Source organism: Lepidochelys kempii, chromosome 6, assembly GCF_965140285.1.
Source record: "Lepidochelys kempii isolate rLepKem1 chromosome 6, rLepKem1.hap1, whole genome shotgun sequence".
Lineage (NCBI taxonomy): Eukaryota > Metazoa > Chordata > Testudines > Cheloniidae > Lepidochelys > Lepidochelys kempii.
The window spans coordinates 2,864,418-2,888,722 of record NC_136385.1 but is presented as its reverse complement, the minus strand read 5'-3'; the positions used below and the strand labels follow the sequence as shown (position 1 = coordinate 2,888,722).

At 56.3% G+C, this 24,305-nt stretch overlaps 2 protein-coding genes across 5 annotated transcripts; one reads left to right on the top strand and one right to left on the bottom strand.

Moving 5' to 3' along the window:
* Positions 1–576: 576 nt before the first annotated feature.
* On the bottom strand, positions 577–17,215 carry ZNF646 (zinc finger protein 646). Of its 2 annotated transcripts, none has more exons than XM_073346550.2 (3): positions 17,171–17,215; positions 13,362–13,483; positions 577–9,997 (listed from the first exon to the last, which is right to left on the bottom strand). In XM_073346550.2, exon 3 carries the CDS (start codon positions 9,837–9,839, stop codon positions 4,758–4,760), a length of 5,082 nt encoding a protein of 1,693 aa, XP_073202651.2. In that variant the 5' UTR covers positions 9,840–9,997; positions 13,362–13,483; positions 17,171–17,215; the 3' UTR covers positions 577–4,757. The 2 variants fall into 2 exon arrangements, with proteins under 2 accessions (XP_073202651.2, XP_073202652.2); XM_073346551.2 differs by lacking the exon at positions 17,171–17,215 and adding an exon at positions 16,736–17,026.
* ZNF668 (zinc finger protein 668) lies at positions 15,830–22,790 on the top strand. Of its 3 annotated transcripts, XM_073346552.2 has the most exons (3): positions 15,830–16,079; positions 19,385–19,457; positions 20,107–22,790. In XM_073346552.2, exons 2-3 carry the CDS (start codon positions 19,452–19,454, stop codon positions 21,898–21,900), a joined length of 1,800 nt encoding a protein of 599 aa, XP_073202653.1. In that variant the 5' UTR covers positions 15,830–16,079; positions 19,385–19,451; the 3' UTR covers positions 21,901–22,790. The 3 variants fall into 3 exon arrangements, with proteins under 3 accessions (XP_073202653.1, XP_073202654.1, XP_073202655.1); XM_073346553.2 differs by lacking the exon at positions 19,385–19,457 and having other exon boundaries at positions 15,831–16,079; XM_073346554.2 differs by lacking the exons at positions 15,830–16,079; positions 19,385–19,457 and adding an exon at positions 18,385–18,613.
* Positions 22,791–24,305: the final 1,515 nt, after the last annotated feature.

Genomic DNA, 24,305 nt, shown 5'->3' with positions numbered 1-24,305 from the left:
ATTGTAAACTGTAGAAAGGGAAATACGGCCCAGGGCAGGTGTAAATCATGAGGCTTGCACAGAGCCCCAGCTCCAGGAGTCCATGGGATTAACACATAAGAACCTGAGCTTTAACAAAGTGTGGTGCTGGCTCTCAACCTTGGGGCAAAACAATGACCCCCCAAGGCACATAAAGAGGATCCCCGCCTTCACTGTTCTGTTTTTTCTTAAATAAAAAAAAAACTCGTGATTTTTAAACAGGCAGAGATTGCTACAGGTGTGTTTATATAGGTACAACGGGGAGGTCTAATGGTTGGAGCACTCTACCGACACAGATGTGGATTCTATTCCCAGTTCCACCAGTGGCCTGCTGGGACATGTCAGCCTCAGTTTACCCTTCTGCAAAATGGGGATAATACCACCGACCTCCTCCGCAAAGTGAGTTGGGAGCGCTAGGTATTATTACACTGGTACAAAGGTCGCCCATGGAACTAAACCAAAACGCTTCCACCATCGCACGGAGACAAAGGTCCGGCAGCTTTCAGGAGCCCCCGGGGTTCATACTCTACATAACAACAAATCACAATCTGGCCGGAGTTGGGTCGAGTTTTTTCTCGGTGAGATTTTTAGTTAATTAATAAAAAACAAAACATCTTAAATACAACGCATTTCCCTATGCCACCCCCGCCTGCACACAAAAGTCTAACCAACATTTTCTTCTTATACAAACTTTATCCCCGAATTTCACTAATGATCGGCTGGAAATAAAAGTCCAACGCACTCGATAGCAACTTGAGCCGTAGACCCACCTCTGCGCTCAGAGGCCAGAAGACTTTTTAAAGGGAAAACTCCCCTTCCCCACTAGATCAGATAAACTTAGCTAAGGAGAGCTAGCTAGACTGAGGTCCCTGTGTCCTAAACCTCTCATCCCCTCTACAGAAACATTTTTAGTAGCCGCTCTGATCAAGCAATGGTCAAAGAATGGTAAGGGTTCCGGTTAAGAGGGGCTGTTTGTCCAGCTACAACAGCTACCCCAGTTTTAGGTCTACACACAAATTTTGTCCTGGTATTACTATGGCAGTCAGGGGGTGATTTCTTCCCTGATATAGTTCCAAGAGGACAATCAAGCATGGAGCCAGTTACACTGGTATAAATATGTCTTATATTGGTATAGCTTAATGCCCTTCCTGTATGAGAATAGCTACACTGGGAGAAGCATCTTTATGTCAGTACAACTTCATCCAGGCTGGGGCCACTCCTGTTTTAACTACATCAGGTGAAAACTTTTCATCTGTACGGGTTTTTTTTGGTGGAAAACTGGGGTTTTAGAAAAAAGGATCAGTGTTCTCCGGAAATTTTCAATTTGTTGTCAAAAAAAGAGTGGCTGTTAATTGAAATATTGCCATTTGGAGAGAGCCAGCACTGCCCCATGGGAGGCATAGGTCCATTACCTCCTGTCCCTGTTCTCCTCACTGGGGCAGGCTGCTCAGTCAGACTACCTTTCCCATGATGCACTGCTTCCCCTCTCCCAGACAGGAGAGGTATAGCTCAGGTGTTTCATGCTCTCGTTTGCTTCTGGAGGCCCCATTCCATGAGTGGCTGACATCTCCCATGATGCACCATGTTCTCCCATCTTGGAGAGAGATGTTCCATCACGGGAGATATAATCCAACTAGCGAGTGCAGCGTGCCAGGAGAATGGAGAGCATGAAGTAATCAAACTTCAATTCCCATGATACACTGCAGCAACTCAAGAGGCATGCCATGGTGCATCATGGGAAATATAGACTGATCAGGAAACCCAGCCTATGAAAGGAAGAGGAGGCATTTGAACTACACTTCCCACAAGGCACTGCAGAAGCATTTCTAAATCAAAACTATTCAGATTTCAGCTTTTACAAAAAAAATAGAACTTCTGCCAAAAAAATTGAATTTTCAGCAGAAAATTAACCCCCTCAGCCCTCAGGAAAAATGAAAAACAGACAAATTTAGCTTCCTTCTAAAATTTTAAACAGGGACGGAATATAAAAATTATTTTTTGTGTTTAGACAAGACCCTAAGAAACTTAATGCCACCTTTATAAGACCTGCCTTGCAATGAGAAATCTCAGCTAGGGTCCAGAGAGCAAATATCGTTGCTATCGTGTGGGCTGGGCTGTATTTCAAAACGAAAAACAAAAGAGAGAGAGAGAGAGAGAGAGCGCGCGTGAGCACAGGAAGCCTAGATGCTTGTTTATAAAACAAGCACCAGGGCTTTGCCGAATTTATAAGCGTATCACAGATCACACAGATGCATGGGGGCATCAAACTAGCCCTCTCTTGAGGCAGACGGTTGGGAGGAAAAAATTAATGAGAATCCCAGGGCCAGCTGGTGAGTGGGTGGAAAGGCTCAATAAAGGGCTAGCAGGGGCAGTACTTGGTCTCCACTTCTTGTTAGAGGCTGGGGGTAAAGGACACCCGTTTTTATCATTGACGGCAGAAGTTTTGAAAGACGTCTGAGATTCAGAGGCCCAAATCCAGGCTCGGTTCTCCTAGGAAGCAACAACATTTTAAAATAATCACCAGGAAACAATCTGTGTCTCGTTCTATAGGGTGGAAACTGCTTTCCAGCACACCAGCACACGAGGGGGCAGAAGTGAGTCTACCGCATGCTGCCTGGCCATTATTTCTATAACTATGGCACCAAGAAGCCCAGTTGTGCACCAGGACCACCGTGCAAGGTGCTGTACAGATACAGATCAATCAAGCGAGCTACTTAAAAAGCTTTACTCCACCAGGAGGGAGGTAGCTAAAGAGCTGGGGAAACTGAGTCAGGGCAGTCTCCAGTCGGGGTCTAAGATTAGTCTGTGGCGAAGCTAGGATAGAACCCAGAGATCAGCGCTGCAGGGAGCTCAAACTTAGCTCCAAAGCGAAAGTCACTTACAAATAACAGAGCTGAATGTAAGGGGGCAGGAAACCCCCAGATTTATTGGTTTTTATTCGACACAGAAGAGCCACCAAATTACAGCTGGGGGAAGAACAAGCGATAGCCATTTCAATATGAACACGGTTCCAGGAGAGGAGCAGGGACTAATGATTAGAGCGGGGGATGGACAGGGGCTAGGAGTCAGGACTCCTGGGTTCTAGGCCCAGCTCTGGGAGGGGAGTCGAACGGGTTAAAGTGGAGGCAGCTGGGAGTTTGGTTTTGTAGTTGGAGTGGGGGAATAGAATCTTCTTTTAAAACCGTTCCACGTACCGAGACAAATACAGGAAAAATTTAAGTGTTGGAGTTTCTAAAAGAGAAGACTGCTTTGTGTGAGAGATCTGCGTACCATCAGGATTTCTGCAATACACTTACATATTCTGCACCATAGAACAATAAAAAATATTCATACATCTTGGATCAGTAGCACAATAATAACGATTTCTGGGAGGTATAACTATATTTTATCCCAACCTATGAAGGAGGAAATTTTTCTACGATGACAATTCAATACCTCAGTTGAAAACACCCCAACGTTTCTCTCTCTTGAAAGACTGGTCATTTTTTTTTTTATTTCCTCCCCCCCATAAAAGGAGTCTTTAAGCAAATTGTTTCAAAGGAATTTTGAAAGCAAATGTGTGTTGTTCACAAACGAAAAGTTGGTTTAAAATTCAGATTTGATTCTTCTCAGGAAAAAAAAAAAAAAAAACAGTTTAAAATTTGTATTCTCCTTAAACGGAAACTTAGTTCTCTTTCAAAAACAAGACAAGTTTGTTTGTTTTGGGAGGAAAATTGTTATAATTAAGACAATTTGCTCTCAGTACAAAAAGTGTGTCTTCTTATGAGTTTCTTTCTTTTTTTTTTAAAAAAAGGGTTTTTTTGTTTTTTTAAGACCAACTTTTGTTGATTGAGGAGGAAATTTTAAAAAAATAAATAAATCTCTCCCTCTTCCAAAAAAACACAACCAAAAGTCTCAGACAAAAGGTGTCTATTTAAAAAAAAAATTAAATTACAGATATTTTAAATTAAAGATATTTGGACTTTTTGCAGGGGACATCTTGGCCAATTTGGGGGGGGGGAGGAAAAAAAATTAGACTATTTTTTTCCACGTGTGTCAATTTTTAGGGGCAAATTTTTTTTTTTCCCCACACGAAAGCAATTTTTAAAATGTCCTCCTTCTTCTCCAATAACAGACACCATTTAAAAAGAAGCTGGGAATTGGTCAAAACAAACCAGAAAATTAAATTCTACAGACGTCGAAAAACCAAACCAAACCAAAATAAAACCATGGCACCAATGTTTTGTGTTGCTTTTTTTTTTTTAAACCACAACGTTCAGGCTCCTGTGCAGGAGATCACTGGAGCGTCATCTGAACGAATTTCAGTGGAATCCGTTGAGAATTACAGCCAAGCTGATTGAAAACTTGATTGAAATCAATTGGATTTAAGCACGTGCTTAGAGTTAAGCGGGTGCTTAAGATCTCTCCTGAATTGGGGGCCAAAACAAGGTAAAATAGGGTTAAGGGGAAAGTTCTCAGAGGCACAAAAAGGCAGCAGAGAATCAAACCAACACCGCTTCCCCTTCCCCATCCATTGGAGAACTGGGATCCACCCCAAAACCTCCCTCACTAATTGGTCCATGCCACCCACAAACTGCCTCCCCCGCAACTGGGCGCCTCTCCTGCCCGTCCCCGTTTGTGCCTCTGAAAATTCCTCCCCTCCCTAACGATTTGGTGCTAGGATAATGATCGACATTGACTCCCCCGCCTCCATCTCTCCATCCCCTCTCATCCCCCCCACCCACACATTCGCACGACCCTCAGCTAACTTGCCCCATGGTGACAGTGGCATTGCCATCCACCCCTGTGTCCTGGCAGGGGCCTGCCTCAGGCCCCTGGGCCCCTCCTGTGGCAGCGTGGCCGGGTTTGGCGCGGCCGGCCTGGCCGTGGCAGGCCTTGGCGTGGCTGGCTAAGCGGCTGGAAGTCCGGAAGGCCTGGCCGCAGTCCGGGCAGCAGCGGCCTTTCTTGTCCGAGTGGGTGCGGAGGTGGTAGGTAAGGGCCAAGAGGTTGTGGAACTCCTTGAGGCAGGCGGGGCAGTGGTAGAGACCGGTGGTGTGGACCTTCTTGTGGTGGAGGAGGCTGCCAGCGTGGCGGTACGTCCGCTCGCAACGGTCGCACTTGTAGGGGCGCTGGTCCACCAGGCCATTGGTGCCAGGAGCGGCGCCAGCCTCTGCCTCCGCCTGGTGCCGCCACAGGTGTTGGACCAAGTCCCGAGAGGCCCGGTAGGCCTTGCCGCACTCCGAGCACTCGAAACGCTTCTTAGTGTGGACCCGGCCGTGGTTCTTGAGGGCTGATGGGGTGGGAAATTGCTTGGGGCAGACCGGGCACTGGAAAGGGCCAAGGGGCGCCGAACTGACGCCCACTGGGGTTTGGGTGCCCGTGTCAACACGGTCGCCTGAGGCGCCAATTGAGGCGCTGCCCACATGGCTGCCTGAGGTACTGCCAACATGGCGGCTATCACCATGGCCGCCTGAGGCGCCACCAACAACATGGCCACCTGAGGCACCAATTGAGGCACTGCCCACATGGCTGCTGTCAACATGAGGGCCTGAGGTACCACTAACATGGCCACCTGAGGTAGTGCCAAGATGGCCACCGTCCCCGTGGCCACCTGAGGCGTCAACATGGCTGCCGCCCTGCTCCCTCCGGGCGGCCCGCCATTCTCGTGCCGTCTTGCTCCGGACAAGGGTGCTGCCCTCTAGTAGGGGGCGGGCGGGGGAGCTCCTGCAGCCGGGACGAGGCCAGCGCTGGGCATGGATCAGCTGGTGCCTCACCAGCTGTCTCTGCCATTTGAAGGCTTTGCCGCAGTCGGGGCAGCGGTGGCGCTTGACCTCGAAGTGGATGCGCTGGTGGTTCTTGAGGGCCATGAGGTTAGGGTAGGCCCGGGGGCAGACGGGGCAGCAGTAATGACCCGTCTTGTGGCTCTTGCGGTGGTTGAGAAGGCTGCCGGCATGGCGGTAGGTCCGCCCACATTGCTCACACCGGTACGGCCGCTCCTCGGGGTCCTTCTTGGGGGCCCTGGGCGGCTCCGAGACCCTGCCACCGTCGGCGTGGGCCTTGCCTGCTCTCTTGGCGTGAGCCAACTTCCTGGAGGACGAGGAGAGCAGTGGCGGTCTCCTCTCGCGGTGGACACGCTGGTGGCTGGCCAGCTGCTTCTGAAGGCGGAAGGCCTTGGGGCACTGGGTGCACCTGTAGCGCTTGGTCTCGAAGTGGATGCGGTTGTGGTTCTTCAAGGCCATGAGGTTGTAGAACAGCTTCTGGCAGATGGCGCAGCGGAAGAGGCCCGTCTTGTGGGTCTGCTTGTGGTTGATCAGGCTGCCCGCGTGCTTGTAGCTTCGGCCACACTGCTCGCAGCAGAAGGGGCGCTCCGACGTGGCGCCTTCCTCCCCGCTGCCACCCTCCTCATCTTCCTCCTTGGCAGCACGGACCAGCTCTTCCTCCTCCTCCGGGTGCTGGGTGGCACAGTGTGCCTCCAGCCCCGCCGCGCCCTTGCACAGCTCCCCACAGACATCACACACGTGCAGCTTGCCCTCCTCGGCATCGCTGCCACCTGGGTCCCGTTTTCCGGGAGCTGGGGCCGCGGCTGCCTCTCCTCCCTCCCTGCCGTGCGGGAGCACCGGCTCCTTCCCTGCACTGTTCCCATTGCCGGCCGGCCGGCTGTCATTCAGCTTACACTTGGGGTGATTACGGAGATGGTTGCGGTAGGCGGACAGGTTGGGGTACTGCCGAGAGCAGACGCCACACTGGTAATCTCCCACCTGGTGGGTCTTCTTGTGGTTGACCAGGCTGCCACCGTGCCGGTAAGTTTTCCCGCACTGCCCACAGGCATAGGGACGGCTGTCTGGGGGCGTCACACCGGTTTTCTGCTCCTCCGGCAGCTCCAGACGCGGTCCCAGCCGCAGCTGGATGGTGGTGTCAGCCAACGCCGCTTCCTTCTCCTCCCGGTGGCCCAGGCTGTGCTCTTCGAGGCTTGCCATGTCATCGAACGTCTGCCCACAGTAGCCACAGATGTGGGAGAGGAGCATTTCTTCCTCCCCGTCGCGCTCATCTGGCCGCTCCTCCCCCTCCTGCTGGAGCCCGGGGAAAGCCGCAGCCTCGTCAGCCTCCAAGCTGCCTTCCTGTGGCTCCCCATCCCCGCCGTGAGCCAGGCCGTGGTGGCGCTGCAGGTCCGTCTCACCTGGGAAGATCATGCCGCAGAGGCTGCAAAGGAAGGGACGTTCCTCGGCACTGGCACCCGGCTGCTGGGCTGTGGCATGGCCGCGGAAGTGGCTCTTCAGTGCCTCCAGGTCTGAGTATTCCTTTGGGCACAGGGAGCACTGGTATATGCCCAGCTGCTGGCTGTTCTTGTGGTCGAGGATTTCGCCTGGGTAGGGCTCAGAGTTGGGGCTGCCGGGTGGTGACGCTTCGGCCTCCTCCTCCTCTTTCAGCTGTTGCCACCCGTTCACCGCACTGCCTCCCCGCAGATTGTAGCTCCGCTGGGGCTCCTCCTCGCTCAGCGCCCCCTCCTCTCCAACCCGGGTACTCTCCGGGCCACCATGCCCAACATCTCCACTTCCCTCCGGCTGCATCGTCCCATCAGGGGCATCTCTGGGCTCCGCCTCCGCCACGCCCCCTTCCTCTTCCTCCTCCAGCCCCGCTCGGCCCCTCCTCGGCTTCTGGTGGCCACGTAAGTGGCTCTTGAAGGCAGCCACGTTGGAGAAGCGTTTGGCACAGAGCGAGCACTCAAAATCCCCCGTCTGGTGCGTCTGTTTGTGGTTGATCAGGCTGCCCGAGTGGCGGTAGGACTTGCCGCAGAGCTCGCAACTGTACACCCGTCTGCCTGGCGGCTCCACCTCGCCTTCTCCCGTGCAAGGCTCCCCATCGCCATGCACCAGGGCGTGGCTCTGCAAACTGGCCAGGTCGTGAAAGGTCATCCCGCAGCAGCCACATATGTGAGACATCCCTGGCCCAGGCCCCACCGCCTCCAACTCCTCCACATCTCGCTTGATGGCCTGCAGCAGGGCTGCCTCCTGCGTGCGGATGCTGCCTGGTTCCTCCTCCTCCTTCCCCTCCTTGGGGCAGGGGGCGGTGTCCCCAGGCGCGTGGCGCAGCTGGTGCCACTGGAATTCTGCCTCCCCCTCAAAGCTCTCTCCGCAGCTGGCACATGGGTAGTTCCCCCGCTCCTTGCCCCGCGACGCTCGAAAATGCATGCGGACGTGGTTGCGTAGGGCCATCAGGTTGGAGTACTGCTTCGGGCACAGGGAGCACTGGTAGACGCCTGTCCGGTGGGTGTGCCGGTGGTTGACCAGGCTGCCCCGGTGCCGGTAGGTCCGGCCGCACTCCCCGCAGCGGTAAGGCCGCTCCTCTAATGCCCCATCCTCTTCCTCCTCCATGCAACCAGCCTCCTCCTCTTTGAGAGCATCTCCTCCATCCGCTTCCCCGCGGCCTGGCAGCTCTGTGGCCCTCTCCCCGCCGGCTGGCTCAGCGGGGCTCTGGTCGAGGTGGCAAGCAGCCTCTTCAGGCGCTGGGGGGCAGGAGTACCGGAGGCTGGGCCGGGAGGCCGGCTTAGATTTGAGGTGTATCCGCAGGTGGTTCTTAAGGGCCGCCAGGTTGAAGAGCTGCTTGCAGCAGAAGTTGCAGCTGTAGACACCCGTCTGGTGGCTTTTCTTGTGGTTGATGAGGCTGCCGGCATGGCGGTAGGTCCGGCCACACTCCCCGCACTGGTAGGGCCGCGCTTGGTCTCCGTCCTTACTGCTGGCTTCCCAGGCCCCTTCTGAATCCGTCGTGGGTTGGGCCAAGCCACCCCCATCCTCTTTCTCCTCTTCCTCCTCCTCTGGGTAGAGGCAGCTGTGGTTCCTCAGCTCTTCCTCATCGGCGAAGTTTCCCCCGCACCTCACGCACAGCTCCCCATCTGGACTGCCCCGGTCCCCGCCCCCAGCCTTCGCCCCATCCTTCAAACTGCAGGGGGCGCCCTCTCCGAAGGCGGCCGCCAGCGGCTGGTAGATATCCAGCTTGGCCGAAGTCTCAATGGAGTCCTCCTCTGAGACGCTGTGTTCCGAGCCCTCCGAGGGGGCTCTCCCAGCCCACCGGGCTTTCTCGTGGGCCTTCTGGTGGCTCAGCAGCTCGCTGGGCAGGCGGAAAGCCTTACAGCACAATGGGCACTTGTAGGGGCGGTACTCCGAGTGCAGCCGGGAGTGGTTCTTGAGCGCCATGAGGTTGGAGAACTCCTTGAAGCAGACGGCGCACTGGTAGACGCCCAGCGTGTGGCTCTGCTTGTGGTTAGTGAGGCTGCCCGCATGCTTGTAGGCCTTATCGCACTGGTTGCATTTATAGCGCCGCTCCTCTGCCGGCAGGCCGGGGGCCTCCTGGCCTTCCTCCGCTTTGCCAGGGAACTCCAGCTGGGAGAAATCAGCCGGCACCACCGATTCGGCAATGTATTTCTCCAGGTTGCTCAGCAACGTCCCGGCGCCGCCGCCCTCTAGCGCGGGGAAGACGTCGGCATCCGATGACGAGGAGTCCTGCCCTTGCTGGAAGTTGTTCTCCCCGTCCTCCTCTCCCTTCTGGCCGCGGCTGGCGTGGGCCGAATGGCGATGGCTGGCCAGCTGGGAGGCGACGCGGAAGCTGCGGCCGCAGTCCGGGCACCGGTGGCGCCTCTCCTCGGTATGGATGCGGAGGTGATTCTTCAGGGCCATGGGGTTCGAGAACTCCTTGCCGCACAGCAGGCAGGTGAAGAGTCCCACCTCGTGGGTGCGCCGGTGGTTGACCAGGCTGCCGGCATGGCGGTAGCTACGCTGACACTGCCCGCATTTGAACGGCCGCTCCTCCCGCTGCGGCTGGCTCGGCTCGCAGTCGGGCTCTTCCATCGCTCACATCGGACGGCGGGAGGGCACTGTCTCCGCCCGCTTCACGGGGCCGGACCGGTGGCCCGGAGAGCTCCGTTTCCGGTGCAACGAGCCTGCATCCCCTCCTGCTGCTTCTTCCTCCTCCTCCTCCGGCTCCTTACGGCATCCCAAGGCGGCAGCTGCAGGGACACAAGCAAGGGAAGGGGGGTTAAAATGCCGCCAGATGAGTGCCCATATCCAAGCCTCACGCCTGGCTGCTACCGGACCCATGGCTTCATCCTCTCCAGACCAGGGGAACTAAGCCCAAGGAGGCGCAAAAACAAAGACCAGACGGGGTTACCCTGGGCTACGCTGTTTGATAGCCTGGCGGGTGGAAGGATATTGGACAGCAAACGCCACACAGCAGAGCCACGGATAGAACCCAGGCGTCCTGGCACCCTGCCCCCACCCGGCTCTAACCTACTCAGCCCTGGGAGGGGAGTAGGGTTGGAGATAGAACCCAGGAGTCCTGTTCTAAATAAAACAGCATGTAAGAAAGCTGAAGACAAACATCTGATGTCTCATTGTGTCTGAGAAGGGAAAACGAAGCTGGCCTGCCTGCCAGAACACCAGTCACAGACAGCTCTGTCGGGGACGCAAAGGAACTAAGCTGTCCCCTCCGCTGACTAGCTCCAAGCTGAGCGCAGGTTACAAATGAAATGTGGTCAGCAGGCCTCCTTCCCCGGCTTCCTCGCTTGTGTCATGTTTTGGAGGAGTACTTGGTTTAAGAAAGGCCTGGGCTTGCGGGTCTGGATTGAGGGGCACTAGCGGAGCTGGGGGTCGGGGGAGCCCAGGGCTGGGATTGCAGGGGTCTGTGGAACGAGACTGAGGGGCACTGGCAGAACTGTGTGTGCCCAGGACAGGGAGCTACACCCCCTCACAGTCACGAACACTCAGTTCTCTCGCAAAAGGAACCAGGATTCCAGTGTTCTGGTCCCAGCTCTGGGAGAGGGGCGGGGTCTAGTGGGTTAGAGTGCATGGGAGAGGTGGCTGGGAGTCAGGACTCCTGGGTTCCGTCACGGGCTCAGAGAGGGGACGGGACTCTAGTGCAGGGGGGTCTCAAACTTTCTCTCTCTGAGACCCCCCCCCCCACCCCCAACTTGCTATAAAAACTCCACAGCTCACCTGTGCCACAACTGGTTTGCTGCATATAAAAGCCAGGGCCAGTGTTAGGGAGTAGCAAGCAGGGCAATTGCCCGGGGCCCCACGCCACAGAGGGCCTCGTGAAGCAACGTTGCTCAGGCTTCAGCTTCAGCCCTGGGTGGCAGGGCTCGGGGTGGCGGGGCTTCGGCTTTCTGCCCTGGGACCCAGGGAGTTTAATACTGGCCCTGCTTAGTGGAGCCCCTGAAACCTGCACGTGGCCCCCCCAGGGGAACCCTGGTTGAGAACCGCGGCTCTAGTGGTTAGAGGAGGGTGGGTTCACCTGAGTTCTATACCCTGCTCTGCCAAAAAGACACAGAGTAAGTAAAAAGACACACATTTCCCTTCTCTGTGCCTCAGTTTCCCCATCTCTAAATGGGGAGAACAGATACCAACTCATGTTTAGTAAGGCTAACACCTGTAATAAGTGTCTTATCCTTGATTAGGGCAAGGATAACTTAAAGTACACTGGCTTAATTATAATAATTAGAAAAGTGCATGACTCCATTTTGCCACCTGTAACAAGGTAAATAAAGTGCTAAATGTAACTGACACACCACAGAAAAAACATGCAATTAATTCTCACTTAATTTGAAACTTTTGCCCCTAAAAAATATCAACCAGGCATATTTCTGAGCACCATCAAGCCATTTCTGAGGCTCTGAACACCAGCAGCCGGCTGTAGCAGGCTCCACATTTTAAAGATCGACAAAACATCAGGGTGGGAAAACACAAACACACACACGCCACGGGCTGGGGCCCCCAATTCCCTCCAGCAAGGGTCAGCGCCACACACACAGATTTATGGGACAAGGCAAAATTGACAATGGATGTTTTCTGCCCCCACGAGCAAATATCATCGCTGGCTTGAGATGAAGAAGCGTAAGAAGTGGAAGCCCTGGAGAAGAATTTTTGGTGGCAGGACACGCAATCGGTTGGGGAACTTTAAGATTTGTGACTGGTGTAACTCATTTGCCTTCAATGGCCCAGAGATTGCTAAAGGAACAACAATCTCTCAGGGCGGGTGTGGGTGGGTGGCTGTTTTCCATTCAGTCGCTCTTTAAAATTGGGAGCCTTTTAAAAAACAGAAAAGGAGGACTTGTGGCACCTTAGAGACTAACCAATTTATTAGAGCATAAGCTTTCGTGAGCTACAGCTCACTTCTTCAGATGCATATCGTGGAAACTGCAGCAGGCTTTATATATACACAGAGAATATGAAACAATACCTATTCCCACCCCACTGTCCTGCTGGTAATAGCTTATCTAAAGTGATTTCCAGCACAAATCCAGGTTTTCTCACCCTCCACCCCCCCACACAAATTCACTCTCCTGCTGGTGATAGCCCATCCAAAGTGATAACTCTTTACACAATGTGCATGACAATTAAGCTGGGCTATTTCCTGCATAAATCCAGGTTCTCACATCCCCCCCACCCCCATACACACACAAACTCACTCTCCTGCTGGTAATAGCTCATCCAAACTGACCACTCTTCAAGTTAAAATCCAAGTTAAACCAGAACATCTGGGGGGGGGGGTAGGAAAAAACAAGAGGAAACAGGCTACCTTGCATAATGACTTAGCCACTCCAAGTCTCTATTTAAGCCTAAATTAATAGTATTAAAAAACAGAGTTTCAAAGTTTCTAGCCTCCAACATGACTTGATTGTGCTCATAGTGAGACAGGTAAATTAGGCCACTCCACAACCTTGGTAGAGAAAGAGACAGTGAGATATGCTTTTGGGGACAATACATTTCACTCAGCGCTGAGATGTGGCTGCCTCTGGGGTGGGCTAGCAGGGGAACAGCTGCACAGCGATGCAGCACAGGGATGATTCACCTGGCACGGAGATGCTGCCACCTCTAGGGAGGGTCAGCTGGGTAACAGCCACACAGCGACGCTGCCTGGGGATTACTCATCCTGCATTGCAATGCAGCTGCTTCTAGGGCGGGCCACAGCATACAGGACACACAGCCATTCCACACAATTTTTAGCTAAGGAAGGGCGAGAAACAATTGCGTCCAATTTAAAACTGCAGGGAGGGAGGGAGGATGGAATTAGCAAGACTTCTGGGTTCTAACCCCAGCTCTGGGAGGAGAGTGGGGTCTAGTGGATTGGAACAGGGGGTGGGGCTGGGAGCCAGGACCCCTGGGTTCCCAGCTCTGATCCCCAGGGCTGCAAAGGGAGTGTGTAAGTCCCCGTCCCTGTGTTTACCCATTCATAAAACGAGAATAACCATCTCCACCCACTTCATAAGCACAACAGGAAAAAGCGTTTTAAAAGACTACATGTGACTTCAGGATAAAGATGGGGCCCTAACTAACCCCAGTACAACCCAGCATCCCAAAAAGCCAGCCTCTTACCTCCAGGGTCCAATAGAGCATCCCAGAGGTAACACACAGGCCAAGAGCAGGAGAGTTGAAGCAGTTTCCAGGCAGGGAGTCACAACCCAAGTGACAGCCAGACGTGGAGGCAAACACAGGATCTTCAGGGTACAAGAGAGAGAGGAAATTTGTAGGGACGAGCCCCAAAAATACAGGGCTCCCCGGGGTGCCTTATCCCGCAGGGGAGGGACCGGCACAGACTTTTGATGGAGTTCAGTCTTCAATTCCGGATTCTGGCAGGGTCCAGAGACAGGTCGGAAGGGGGGCTCCGAGCCCCAAAAGTCTGGCTCCAGACAGCGACTGGAGAGAGGCGCTCACGGCTGAGGGAACCGAGCCCCAGTTCGCAGGGTGCAAGGCTGCTGTACCCCGAGTGGCTGGCTACAGAAGCTCACAGGGGCTTGAGCCCCGAGGGGCTGGATCCAGGGGCGTCCGAGAGGCCGGCGACACATCCCCGGGGTGTGAACCCCGAGCTGCTGGAGACCGGAGCGCCCAGGGGCTTGTGATGCTGGAGGCGGGAGAGCCCAGGCGGGGCGAACCCCCAGTCCTGGGAGCGAGCCGGGGTGGGGGCTCCCCGACCCACCGCCCCCTGGAAGAGACGAGACACCTGCCCACTGGGGGGCTGATTTCCCTGCTGGGGGGGGGGGGGGTCTCCAGGCGGGCCAGACCATTCAACCACCCCCCCGTGGGGGTGGAAATCTCGCCTCCCAGCCCGTGGGGGTGGCTCTGGTCCGTCCCCCGTGGAGAGCAGGGCCCTGCCCCTGTAGCCCCCCTCTCGGCCCTGCTGCTGGGGGGCAGGGGGGCGCCTGCAAACCCCCCCCCCGCCAGGCCCTGCTGCCCCCTCAGCCAGGGGGCCGGGGCTGGAAGAGTCACCCAGCCCAGGGCACAACAAATACTTCCTTTTGTTGCTAGGAAACAGGAAATGTGCAGCTTGGAAAGCCTTCCCGGGAAGCCCGCCCCCCCCAGCCCCCCGGCCATGGGGCTGCACTTCCGGGGGGTGTCACCGTTAAAGGGGTCCCCCCCCCACACGCGCCTCCTGGGGGCCAAGTTACGCCCCCGCCCCCCCCCTCCTCCTCCTCCTCCTCCTCCATTCCGGGCCAAATCCCTGCAACTTCCCTCGGGGGAGGGGGGGAGAGGGTGACCCTGTTTTTAAAGGGACAGTCCCTGTTTTGGGGACTTTTTCTTAAGTAGGCGCCTGTCCCCCCCCCCCCCCCCCGTCCCGGTTTTTCACAGCTGCTATTTGGTCACCCTGGGGGCGGGGTCCACAGAGAAAAACTGACCCCTCCCCCCCCATCAACATCTTTATGTTACAGTCAAATCCTTCCCCTTCAATATGTCAGGACTCCTGGGTTCTCACCCTGGCTCTGCGAGGGGAGTGGGGGCTGGGAGCCAGGACTCCTGGGTTCTCTGGGGGAGGAGAGGGGAGTCAGGACTCCTGGGTTCTTTAGGCGAGGGGGCGGGAGCTGGGAGCCAGGACTCCTGGGTTCTCTCCCTGGCTCTGGGAGGGGAGTGGGGGCTAGAGGGGGAGCTGGGAGCCAGGACTCCTGGGTTCTCTCCCTGGCTCTGGGAGGGGAGTGGGGGCTAGAGGGGGGGCTGGGAGCCAGGACTCCTGGGTTCTCTGGGAGAGGAGAGGGGAGTCAGGACTCCTGGGTTCTTTAGGCGAGGGGGCGGGAGCTGGGAGCCAGGACTCCTGGGTTCTCTCCCTGGCTCTGGGAGGGGAGTGGGGGCTAGAGGCGGGGGCTGGGAGCCAGGACTCCTGGGTTCTCTGGGGGAGGAGAGGGGAGTCAGGACTCCTGGGTTCTTTAGGCGAGGGGGCGGGAGCTGGGAGCCAGGACTCCTGGGTTCTCTCCCTGGCTCTGGGAGGGGAGTGGGGGCTAGAGGGGGAGCTGGGAGCCAGGACTCCTGGGTTCTCTCCCTGGCTCTGGGAGGGGAGTGGGGGCTAGAGGGGGGGGCTGGGAGCCAGGACTCCTGGGTTCTCTGGGGGAGGAGAGGGGAGTCAGGACTCCTGGGTTCTTTAGGCGAGGGGGCGGGAGCTGGGAGCCAGGACTCCTGGGTTCTCTCCCTGGCTCTGGGAGGGGAGTGGGGGCTAGAGGGGGAGCTGGGAGCCAGGACTCCTGGGTTCTCTGTGGGAGGGGAAGGGAGTCAGGACTCCTGGACTCTCTCTCCCACTCCCTCTCTGCGCAGCATTCCCTTCAGCCCCCTTCACTCCCCCCCCCCCCGCCACCACTCCTTTCTGGGGCGGGGGGTGTCCCCCGACAAAATAGTTTGTACCGCCCCCCTTCCCATTGGATAATCTGCATGCCACACTTCCGGCTATGGCCACACCCCCTTCCACCGGGCTGTGCAGGGCACGCCACACTTCCTGCGGTGCCACCCCCAACCTCTTCCCGCCCCCCAACAGCCCACCGGGGAGCAAGGTTCCTACCTTTGCCATCAACCCCCCTCCTCCACCCCACCCCACCCCCAGGCTCTGGGGTGTAGCAACCCCCGCCAGCCTGGCGACAATACACCCCCCAGGGGCTGGAGGCCTGCTGGGCTATGGAGGGGGGGGTTAATATCCCTTTAAGCGGCTCCTTTACTTTGCATTTCTCCCCCCTCCTCCCCCCACTGTTGTCTTCCCCTCCCTCAGGGTCCTAGGGGCTGACTCATTCCGCTCCAGCAGGGAGTGGGGAGCAGCAGCAAAGGCGAGGCAGACGCCAGGTAAGGCAGAGATTAACCCATTGCAAGCCCTCCTAAGGGGTGCATGCACGCCAGCTCTGGGGAGGGGGCAAATCTCCTTTGCAAACTGCCCCCCCCACCCCACCCCACCCTCCTTCCAGGGGGAGAGCCTCTTCCCCTGATGCGAGCCCCAGCCATTTTGCAACCCAGCCTTGCTCCTCGCCAGCCCGGGTGCAAAGCAGCCCCGGTAGCCAGCCCGGGGCAGCTCGCAGGGCCCCCGGGGGCGGCACGCTGGTGCAGCCTGCCTGCAAACCCTGCTCCGGCCGGCGGGGTGGCGCCTCCTCCCGTGGTCCTAGAGAGAGCCATTTTGCAAGCCGCCCGAGCCAGCGCCCTGCCGCCAGCCCTCTCCGCCTCTGCACGACTTTCTTGTGCAAAATCTCTCTCCTTCAGTGCGGAGAAGGAGACAATAAACACCCCCCCCCTTCCTCCCCTCTTTTTTGGGGCATACTCTTTTCCAGCATCTCTCTCCTTTGCATTGCCTCCTTGGGGCGGCGTCTCCTCGCTCGGTCCTAAAACCAGCCATTTTGCAAGCGCGGAGCCATGCAATGATTGCTTTGGAAGGGAGCCCTTCCCTTTGCAACAGGCCTCGCCTTGCAAATCTCTCTTCTACCCCCCCCCCCCCCCACACACACACACACCTTCCCGAGCCACGTTGCTTGGCTTCTGTTGCAACCTATGCAACTCGAGCCCCGCTCGGTATTTGTCTCCAGGCTCGAATGCACAAAGAGAGGCGAGTTCCCCTTGGCAATCCCGTCCTACCTCCTAGCCCCCTGTGGGTTGCATTTCCCACCTTCCCCTGGTCCTAGCTACAGCCATTTTGCTTTGCAGTTGAACCGGGCAAACCCACGCAGAAACGCGGCCCATCTCTGTCTCCTTGCGCTGTTCTTTCCCTGTCTCTGCAGGATGACACCCCCCCACACACCCCCTTTGCACCGCTCTCGCCTGCCCCGGTCCTAAAGACAGTCATTTTGCAATTGCTTTTTGCCTCCCGGCAGGTCCCAATCCCAAGCAAGAAATAATGCACAAAATTCCTCGGAGGGAGAGGGGAGGCTACTCCCTAGAATGGCAAATACCTGCAAACTGTTGCTCTCCGGAACTGCCCTAGGTTTCTGGCCCCCTAGCCCTTGCAATTCCTGGTCCTAAAGGGACCCGGTTAACTTTGCTCCTCGGTGCAACTAAACAATTCATGCCCCGGACCCCATGTTTGCTGCATGTCTGCCTGCTCATTGTAACAAAGACATCTGTGCTCCTGACCCCCTGTTTGCTCCTCGTGCTCAGGGCTACCAAAGCAAAGGGGCTCTGGTGTCTGCGTTTCCTTTGCATTCTCAATATGTTGATTTTTCAGTAAGTCTTGGAGCCCTGGGAAAGTGCCAGAAGACTGCTAATATAGTGCCGAGTTTTTAAAAGGGTAACCAGGATGATCCAGAGACTCCTGACATTACCCTGGGCGAGATAGTGACTGGATTAATAAAGAATTAAAGGAGTGTAATATTATTAATCACCAGGGATTTACGGAAAATAGAACCTGTCAAAGTAACTTTGATTTTTTTTTTTATAAGTTTACAAGTTTGGTTGATAAAGGTAATGGAGTTGATGTAATATCCTTAGACTTCTGTAAGGCATTTGACATAGTATCATACGACGTTTGATTCAAAAAACTAGAATGCTATAAAATGTACACGGCCCATTAAGCGGATTAAAAACTGGCTAACTGATAGGTCTCCAAATGTAACTGTAAACAGGGAATCATCATCGAGCGGTTGTGTTCCCAATATGGTCTCGCAGGGGTCGGTTCTTGGCCCTATGCTACTTAACATTTTTATCGACGACCCCGGAAGAAAACATATAATCATCACTGATCAAGTTTGCAGCTGGCGCCAAAATTAGAGGAGTGGTAGATCATGAAGAGGCCCCGTCACTGCTACAGAGCGATCTGGCTCGCTTGCTAAGCCGGGCTCAAGCAAACCATGCGTGTTTTGATACGGTTCAATGTAAATGGATCCATCTAGGAACAGAGAACGCAGACCTTACTTACAGAGTGGGGGATTCTAGGGAAGCAGTGACTCAAAAAATTTTGCGGTCACGTTCAGTGGAACAGGAGCTCCCAACGTGATGCTGTAGCCAAGAGAACAGGAGGACTCGTGGCACCTTAGAGACTGACAAATTTATTTGAGCATAAGCTTTCGTGGGCTGCAGCCGATGAAGTGAGCTGTAGCTCATGAAAGCTTATGCTCAAATAAATTTGTCAGTCTCTAAGGTGCCACGAGTCCTCCTGTTCTTTTTGCGGATACAGACTAACATGGCTGCTAATCTGAAACCGGTAGCCACGAGAGTTAATGCAATCCTGGGATGCATAGACAAGGGAATCTCAACTAGTCTACAAGTATCTACATGGTGAACAAATATTTAATAACAGGCTCTTCAGTCTAGGAGAGGGAAGTCTCACGTGATCCAATGGCTGGAAGCTGAAGACAAATTCAGACTGGAAAGAAGTTGGGACATGTTTAACTGAGAGGGTAATTAGCCATTGGAACAATTTAATACAGGTCATGGTGGATTCTCCGTCACTGCCAGTTTTTAAAGTAAGATGGATGGATGGATGAATTATTTGGGGGATGTTCTCTGGCCTGTGTTATCCAGAAGGACAGACTAGATGATCACAATGGTTCCTTCTGGCTTGGGAATCTAGTTATCAGACCTATTTCCTAGTTTAGTCTACAGGAAAGGCTGAGTCCATTGATATGAGCAGGACTGGCTGATGAGAGGCAAAAAGCCACAAAGAGGAAATAGACCCGAGCTCTTAATTTTAATGTCCCTGAGCCCTTTGGGGAACTGATTTGTGCCCAGGAAACCTTGGTGCTTTATCTTTAGGACAGAGCGTCTTTAAAACTCAGTTTAACTGCAGAGGACATCAGTTAAAGGATCCAGGATGCTGAGAGGAGACTCCTCTGTCTGTTACCGTGCCCTGTCAATGTGTGCACCGTCTGCTAGTTGGCTAAATCTGGAAATATTGTGGGTCCTACAAAACTAATGAGACCTTTTGTGGCCTCATTACAGTTCTTGACTGAAAAAGAAAAGGCAAATAGATGACCTTGAAAAACAGATCTATGGTGTTTCTTGGATTTTAAGGCTATCGCTCCTTGGAGTGGCAAAACAAATGTCTGGCTCTCCATTTGAACACATGCCCTTGTTCAGCACCCACAAGTGCCTCACAATAGATTCGCAGCCACGGGAGTGGTTAAATACCTGGTCAGCCCCCTGTGTAACCATGTCCCCTTTGTCTGCAGCATTGGAGTGCTCCCAATTGACCTGTTGGTGTGAGCAGTGGGATGATAAACTGTTGACCTATTCTACATGCAGGTGCTCATGGGATTATAAGGATCTGAACCTACGTTCTGTGCAGGCCAATGGTGGAATTATACTTTCCTGGTTTAGTATCTTCCTATTTTAGATAGTTATCTGGCTCCCATTTTTGTAGTATATCAGCACCTCAGTGTTGTAGATATTTATGCTCACAACTCCACTGGGACATAGGAACTGCTATTAACCTCATTTTACAAATGGGAAAACTGAGACCCAGAGAGAACAAGTGATGTAGCCACGGTCACACAAGGCATCTGTGGCAGAGCAGGGTCTTGAATCCAGATCTCCTGAGCCTTCAGGTAGTGTCCTAATGGCTGGTCCTTCCTTCCCGTCCTGTATGGCTCCATTGGTGGAAGCGGTGGGATTATATTTTGCTGGTTTAGTCTACAGGCAGCCCTAGAGCAGCTAGAGGTGGGATTATACCTTTTTAGTTTAGTCTATAGGCAGCCCAATAGCTGAACTCCTAGTAAGAGCAGGATTATACAGTACTAGTTGAGTCTATATGCAGCCCAGTGGACACACTGGTGTGAGCAGTGGGATTTTTTCCCTAATGCACATCCCAGCCATCGTACTGTATCCCAAGGGGGCGGGGGATTGATCTCGCCATGGACCCCTCCTTGTAACCCTCCCCTGCCTTCTTTTTCAGAGAGCAGCCCCCCGTCCCACCCCCGCAAAGATGGAGGAGCCCGAAGTGAGCATTGTGGTGAAGCTGGAGGGCGACTCGGAGGAAGAGGAGGAGAAAGAAGAGCCTGCCAGCTATGCCAAGTGCGGCCGGCGCTACAAGTGTCTGGCGTGCAGCAAGACCTTCCCCAGCGTGCCGCGGGTCCTCCGCCACGCCAAGTGCCACGCTGGGGGGGGCCCCGCCACGGCCAAGCACACCTGCCCCAGCTGCGCCAAGGAGTTCCCTGACCGCTCGCAGCTGCACAAACACCAGCTGAGCCACTCGGCCGAGCGCCCCTTCCAGTGCCCGCAGTGCTCCAAGGCCTACAAGACGGCGCCGGAGCTGCGTAGCCATGGGCGTAGCCACACGGGCGAGAAGCCCTTCATCTGCCAGGAGTGCGGCAAGGCCTTCATGCAGCCAGTGTGCCTGCGAGTCCACATGGCCCGGCACACGGGCGACCTGCCCTTCCGCTGCTCCCACTGCGCCAAGGGCTACGGCACGCTCTCCAAGCTGAAGATCCACCAGCGGGCCCACACGGGGGAGAAGCCCTACACCTGCGGCGAGTGTGGCAAAGCCTTCGCCGACCCCTCGGTCTTCCGCAAGCACCGGCGTATCCACGCCGGCCTGCGCCCCTACCAGTGCGGCGCCTGCCAGAAGACCTACGCCGAGCTGAAGGACCTGAAGAACCACGAGCGTAGCCACACCGGGGAGAAGCCCTTCCTCTGCTCCGACTGCGGCAAAGCCTTCTCCCGCTCCTCCTCGCTCACCTGCCACCAGCGCATCCACGCGGAGCAGAAACCCTACCGCTGCGGCCAGTGCGGCAAAGGCTTCACCCAGCTCTCGTCCTACCAGAGCCACCAGCGCACCCACTCCGGGGAGAAGCCGTTCCTCTGCCCGCAGTGCGGCCGCATGTTCTCGGATCCCTCCAGCTTCCGGCGCCACCAGCGGGCCCACCAGGGCGTCAAGCCCTACCAGTGCGACAAGTGCAGCAAGGCCTTCCGCCAGCCGGCCGACCTGGCCATGCACCAGCGGATCCACACCGGCGAGCGCCCCTACAAGTGCCCGCAGTGCGACAAGACCTTCGTGGCCTCCTGGGATCTCAAGCGGCACCAGCTGGTGCATTCGGGCGAGCGGCCCTTCCAGTGCGGGGAGTGCGGGAAGAGCTTCGCCGAGCGGGCCAGCCTCACCAAGCACCACCGGGTACACTCGGGCGAGCGGCCCTTCAAGTGCGGCCGCTGCGGCAAGACCTTCGTGGTCTCCTCCAGCCTCCGCAAGCACGAGCGGACCCACGGCGAGCGGCGGGGCGGCGGGGAGGAGGAGGAGGCGGCGGAGGAAGACGCGGGGGCCGCGGCCCGCCACGTCTGCCGGCTCTGCGGGGCTGCCTTCGGCGAGGCGGCGGGGCTGCGGCACCACCGGCGGGGGGAGCACCCGGAGGCGGCCCCCGAGGCGCCCACCTGCGCCGAGTGCGGGGAGGCCTTCGCCTCGCCCTACGACCTGCGCAAGCACGAGCGGCTCCACCCCGGCCTGCGCCCCTTCCCCTGCCCCGAGTGCGGCAAGGGCTTCTCCGACCGCGCCGGCCTGCGCAAACACGAGCGCATCCACTCCGGGGTGCGGCCCCACGCCTGCCCCCGCTGCGGCAAGGCCTTCCTCGGCGCCTCCGACCTCCGCAAGCACCTGCGTACCCACGGCCCCGCCCCCGGCCCACCCCTCGACGAGGCCGCCCCCCCCCCCAATGGGCCTGGCGGCTGCCTGCCAGACGGACTGCACCAGTCCTCCTGAGCCCCTCCCCCCTTGCGGGGGGGGGTGGCGGCTCTGTGTGGTAAACCCCCCGCAGGTGGGCATAGCCCTCTGCCCGCCCCCCCCCTGGGCTCCTTGCCCTCCTCAGCCATCATGGGGGTGTGGGCTATGCTCCCAGGCACTAGCCCTCTGGAAGATTATGGCTATATGCCCCCCCCCCGCCCCAGGACTCCTCCCCCTCCTGAGTCCCTAGAGGATATGGCTCTGAGCCCCTAAGCCCCGCTTTCTCCAGGACCATAGCTGTCTGCTCCCCTAGAGCCCCATGGGGGCGAGGCTCTGTGCTCCCGGGCTCCCCCCCTTCACTCTAAAGGCGTGGCTATCAGACACTCCCTCCAGGTGGTGTGACTGTCTCATCCTCTGGGCCTCTCCCTCTCCTGATCTCCCATGGGGGGTTCCTTTTGTTCCCCAAAGCGGGGCGGGGGGGCCTCTACACAGAGCCTTCTTTCCTTGTCCCGCCGCTCCCTTTACAGAGGGGTAGGAGGCTGGGGAGATTATGAAAAGAGGACAGCATGGGGTTCAGTGCCCCTCCCTTCCCCAGGGGGCGTGGCTGTGCTGGCCCCGCCCTTCCCCAGGGGGCGTGGCTCTCTGCTCCCAGGCCCCGCCCCATCGGACGTGGCTGGCTGGTGAGACGCGGTCCGCATGCGTGTAAGTCTGCGGGGGGGCGGAGCTGCCCTCTGCTGGAGGGAAGTGGAGCTATCCCTGAGAGCAAGGGGTTGATTCGCTTCTGGGCGTGGCGTGGGGGAGCTGGAAGGGTTTGTGGGGCCGAGGGGGTTGAACGGCAGTTAGGGGAACTGCTCGTGGTAGCCGCCGACACAAGCCTTTTTGTAAAGCGGCCTCCTGCCGCTGCAATGAAATAAACCCCTCTTTTTGTAGCCTGGGGGCTTGCTGTGATTCCTCCCCTCCCAGGGCCGGGGATAGAACCCAGGAGTCCTGGCTCCCTGCCCCCGCTGCTCTAACCCACTAGACCCCACTCCCCTCTCAAAGCAGGGGCCAGAACCCAGGAGTCCTGTGCTGGGGGCTGGACCTGGGGGTGGGCCTTTCCCTGAAATTGGGAGACTCGCACTCAGCCCTCAGCTCCCTGCCTAAGCCCTACCCCTTCCTGAACCCCAGGGGAGGTGCCTGTGTGGTCCCAAGCCCCATCTGCTCACAGAAGAGGCGTGGCCGTGCGATACCCTCACGGGAGCATGATTCTCAAGCCCTCGAGCTCCTCGCCCTTTCTGGGGCTCTTCCCAGAGGCTCCTTCCCTCCCGATGTCCTGTCTCTAGACTTGTAGGGCTTGGCTTTCTCATCCCCGGGGCCCCTTCCCTCTCACTGCAGTCCTGGGAGTACGGCTCTGTGCTCCCAGGCAGGGTGGGACCCTGCGTCCATAGCCACCCCCCCCCCAAGAGGGCGTGGTGTTCGCTGCTCCTGGGCCCCTCCTCCAAGGGGGCGTGACTCTGAATTCTCCTGGCCCCGCCCCAATTTATTTCCCATGCCTCTGTACTGCCCCATGTGACTGGGTCCCCAGGGTAGAACCTTGAACTGGGGCACCGCTGTGTCCCCTTAGCTCTCCAACCGGGGCTGTCTCTTACACCCAGCTAAATTGCGTGAAGGCTTCAATTAAACAGAGACAGACACCAGCCAATCTCCCTAGCCTTGCACCCCAGAAACGTACAGAGCTCAAGAAATTCTCTTCAACAGTGCAAGCTCATTAAACTTAGATTTGAATCCAGGAACTTTTCTCACCCCACTGGGTGTTCCAGGCAGTTGACAGTTCTCTGCACACAGGCTGGCTTCCCTTCTCAGCCTGGGACCAATCTCCCCAGTTCAAAGTCTTTGTCTTCCCAAAGATGTTGAGATGGGAGAGGAGAGAGACCAAGTGGCGATGTCACTGGGATTCTGGATTCTTCTTGATCGGCCATCAACACATGTCCGGCCCATCCTCATGTACATGTGTCTTGTTCATTGCACCTTTGTTGTCACCAAGAGGCTGGCTGTGGGTATTTCACACTTACCACATATCTCCGGAGCAAACATATTGCAGCACTTGATAATTTCACCTACCCTGATAGCACTCACCAGTCAACAGGATATTCATGTTCAGCAGAGCAAGACTTCTTAAACGATACCTCACAAGGCATGTATTGTACAAAACATTTCATTGTCATATCACAGTGTTGAATAGGGGGGTTCCCAGTCGTTATTTTGAGGTACAGTGTGTCACACCCCCACCCCCAGCTTGTATCTCCATGGGGGAGAAGGAGACAAAAGCGGATGGGGGGGCATGCTGGGATGGAGTGAGGGAGACCCCTGGTAGAATATATGGGGATGCAGAGGGATAGGGGTCCTACCAGCAGGGGGTGAAGGAGTGAGCAGAATCCCCTGATGGGGGAATATGGGAGCTGTGG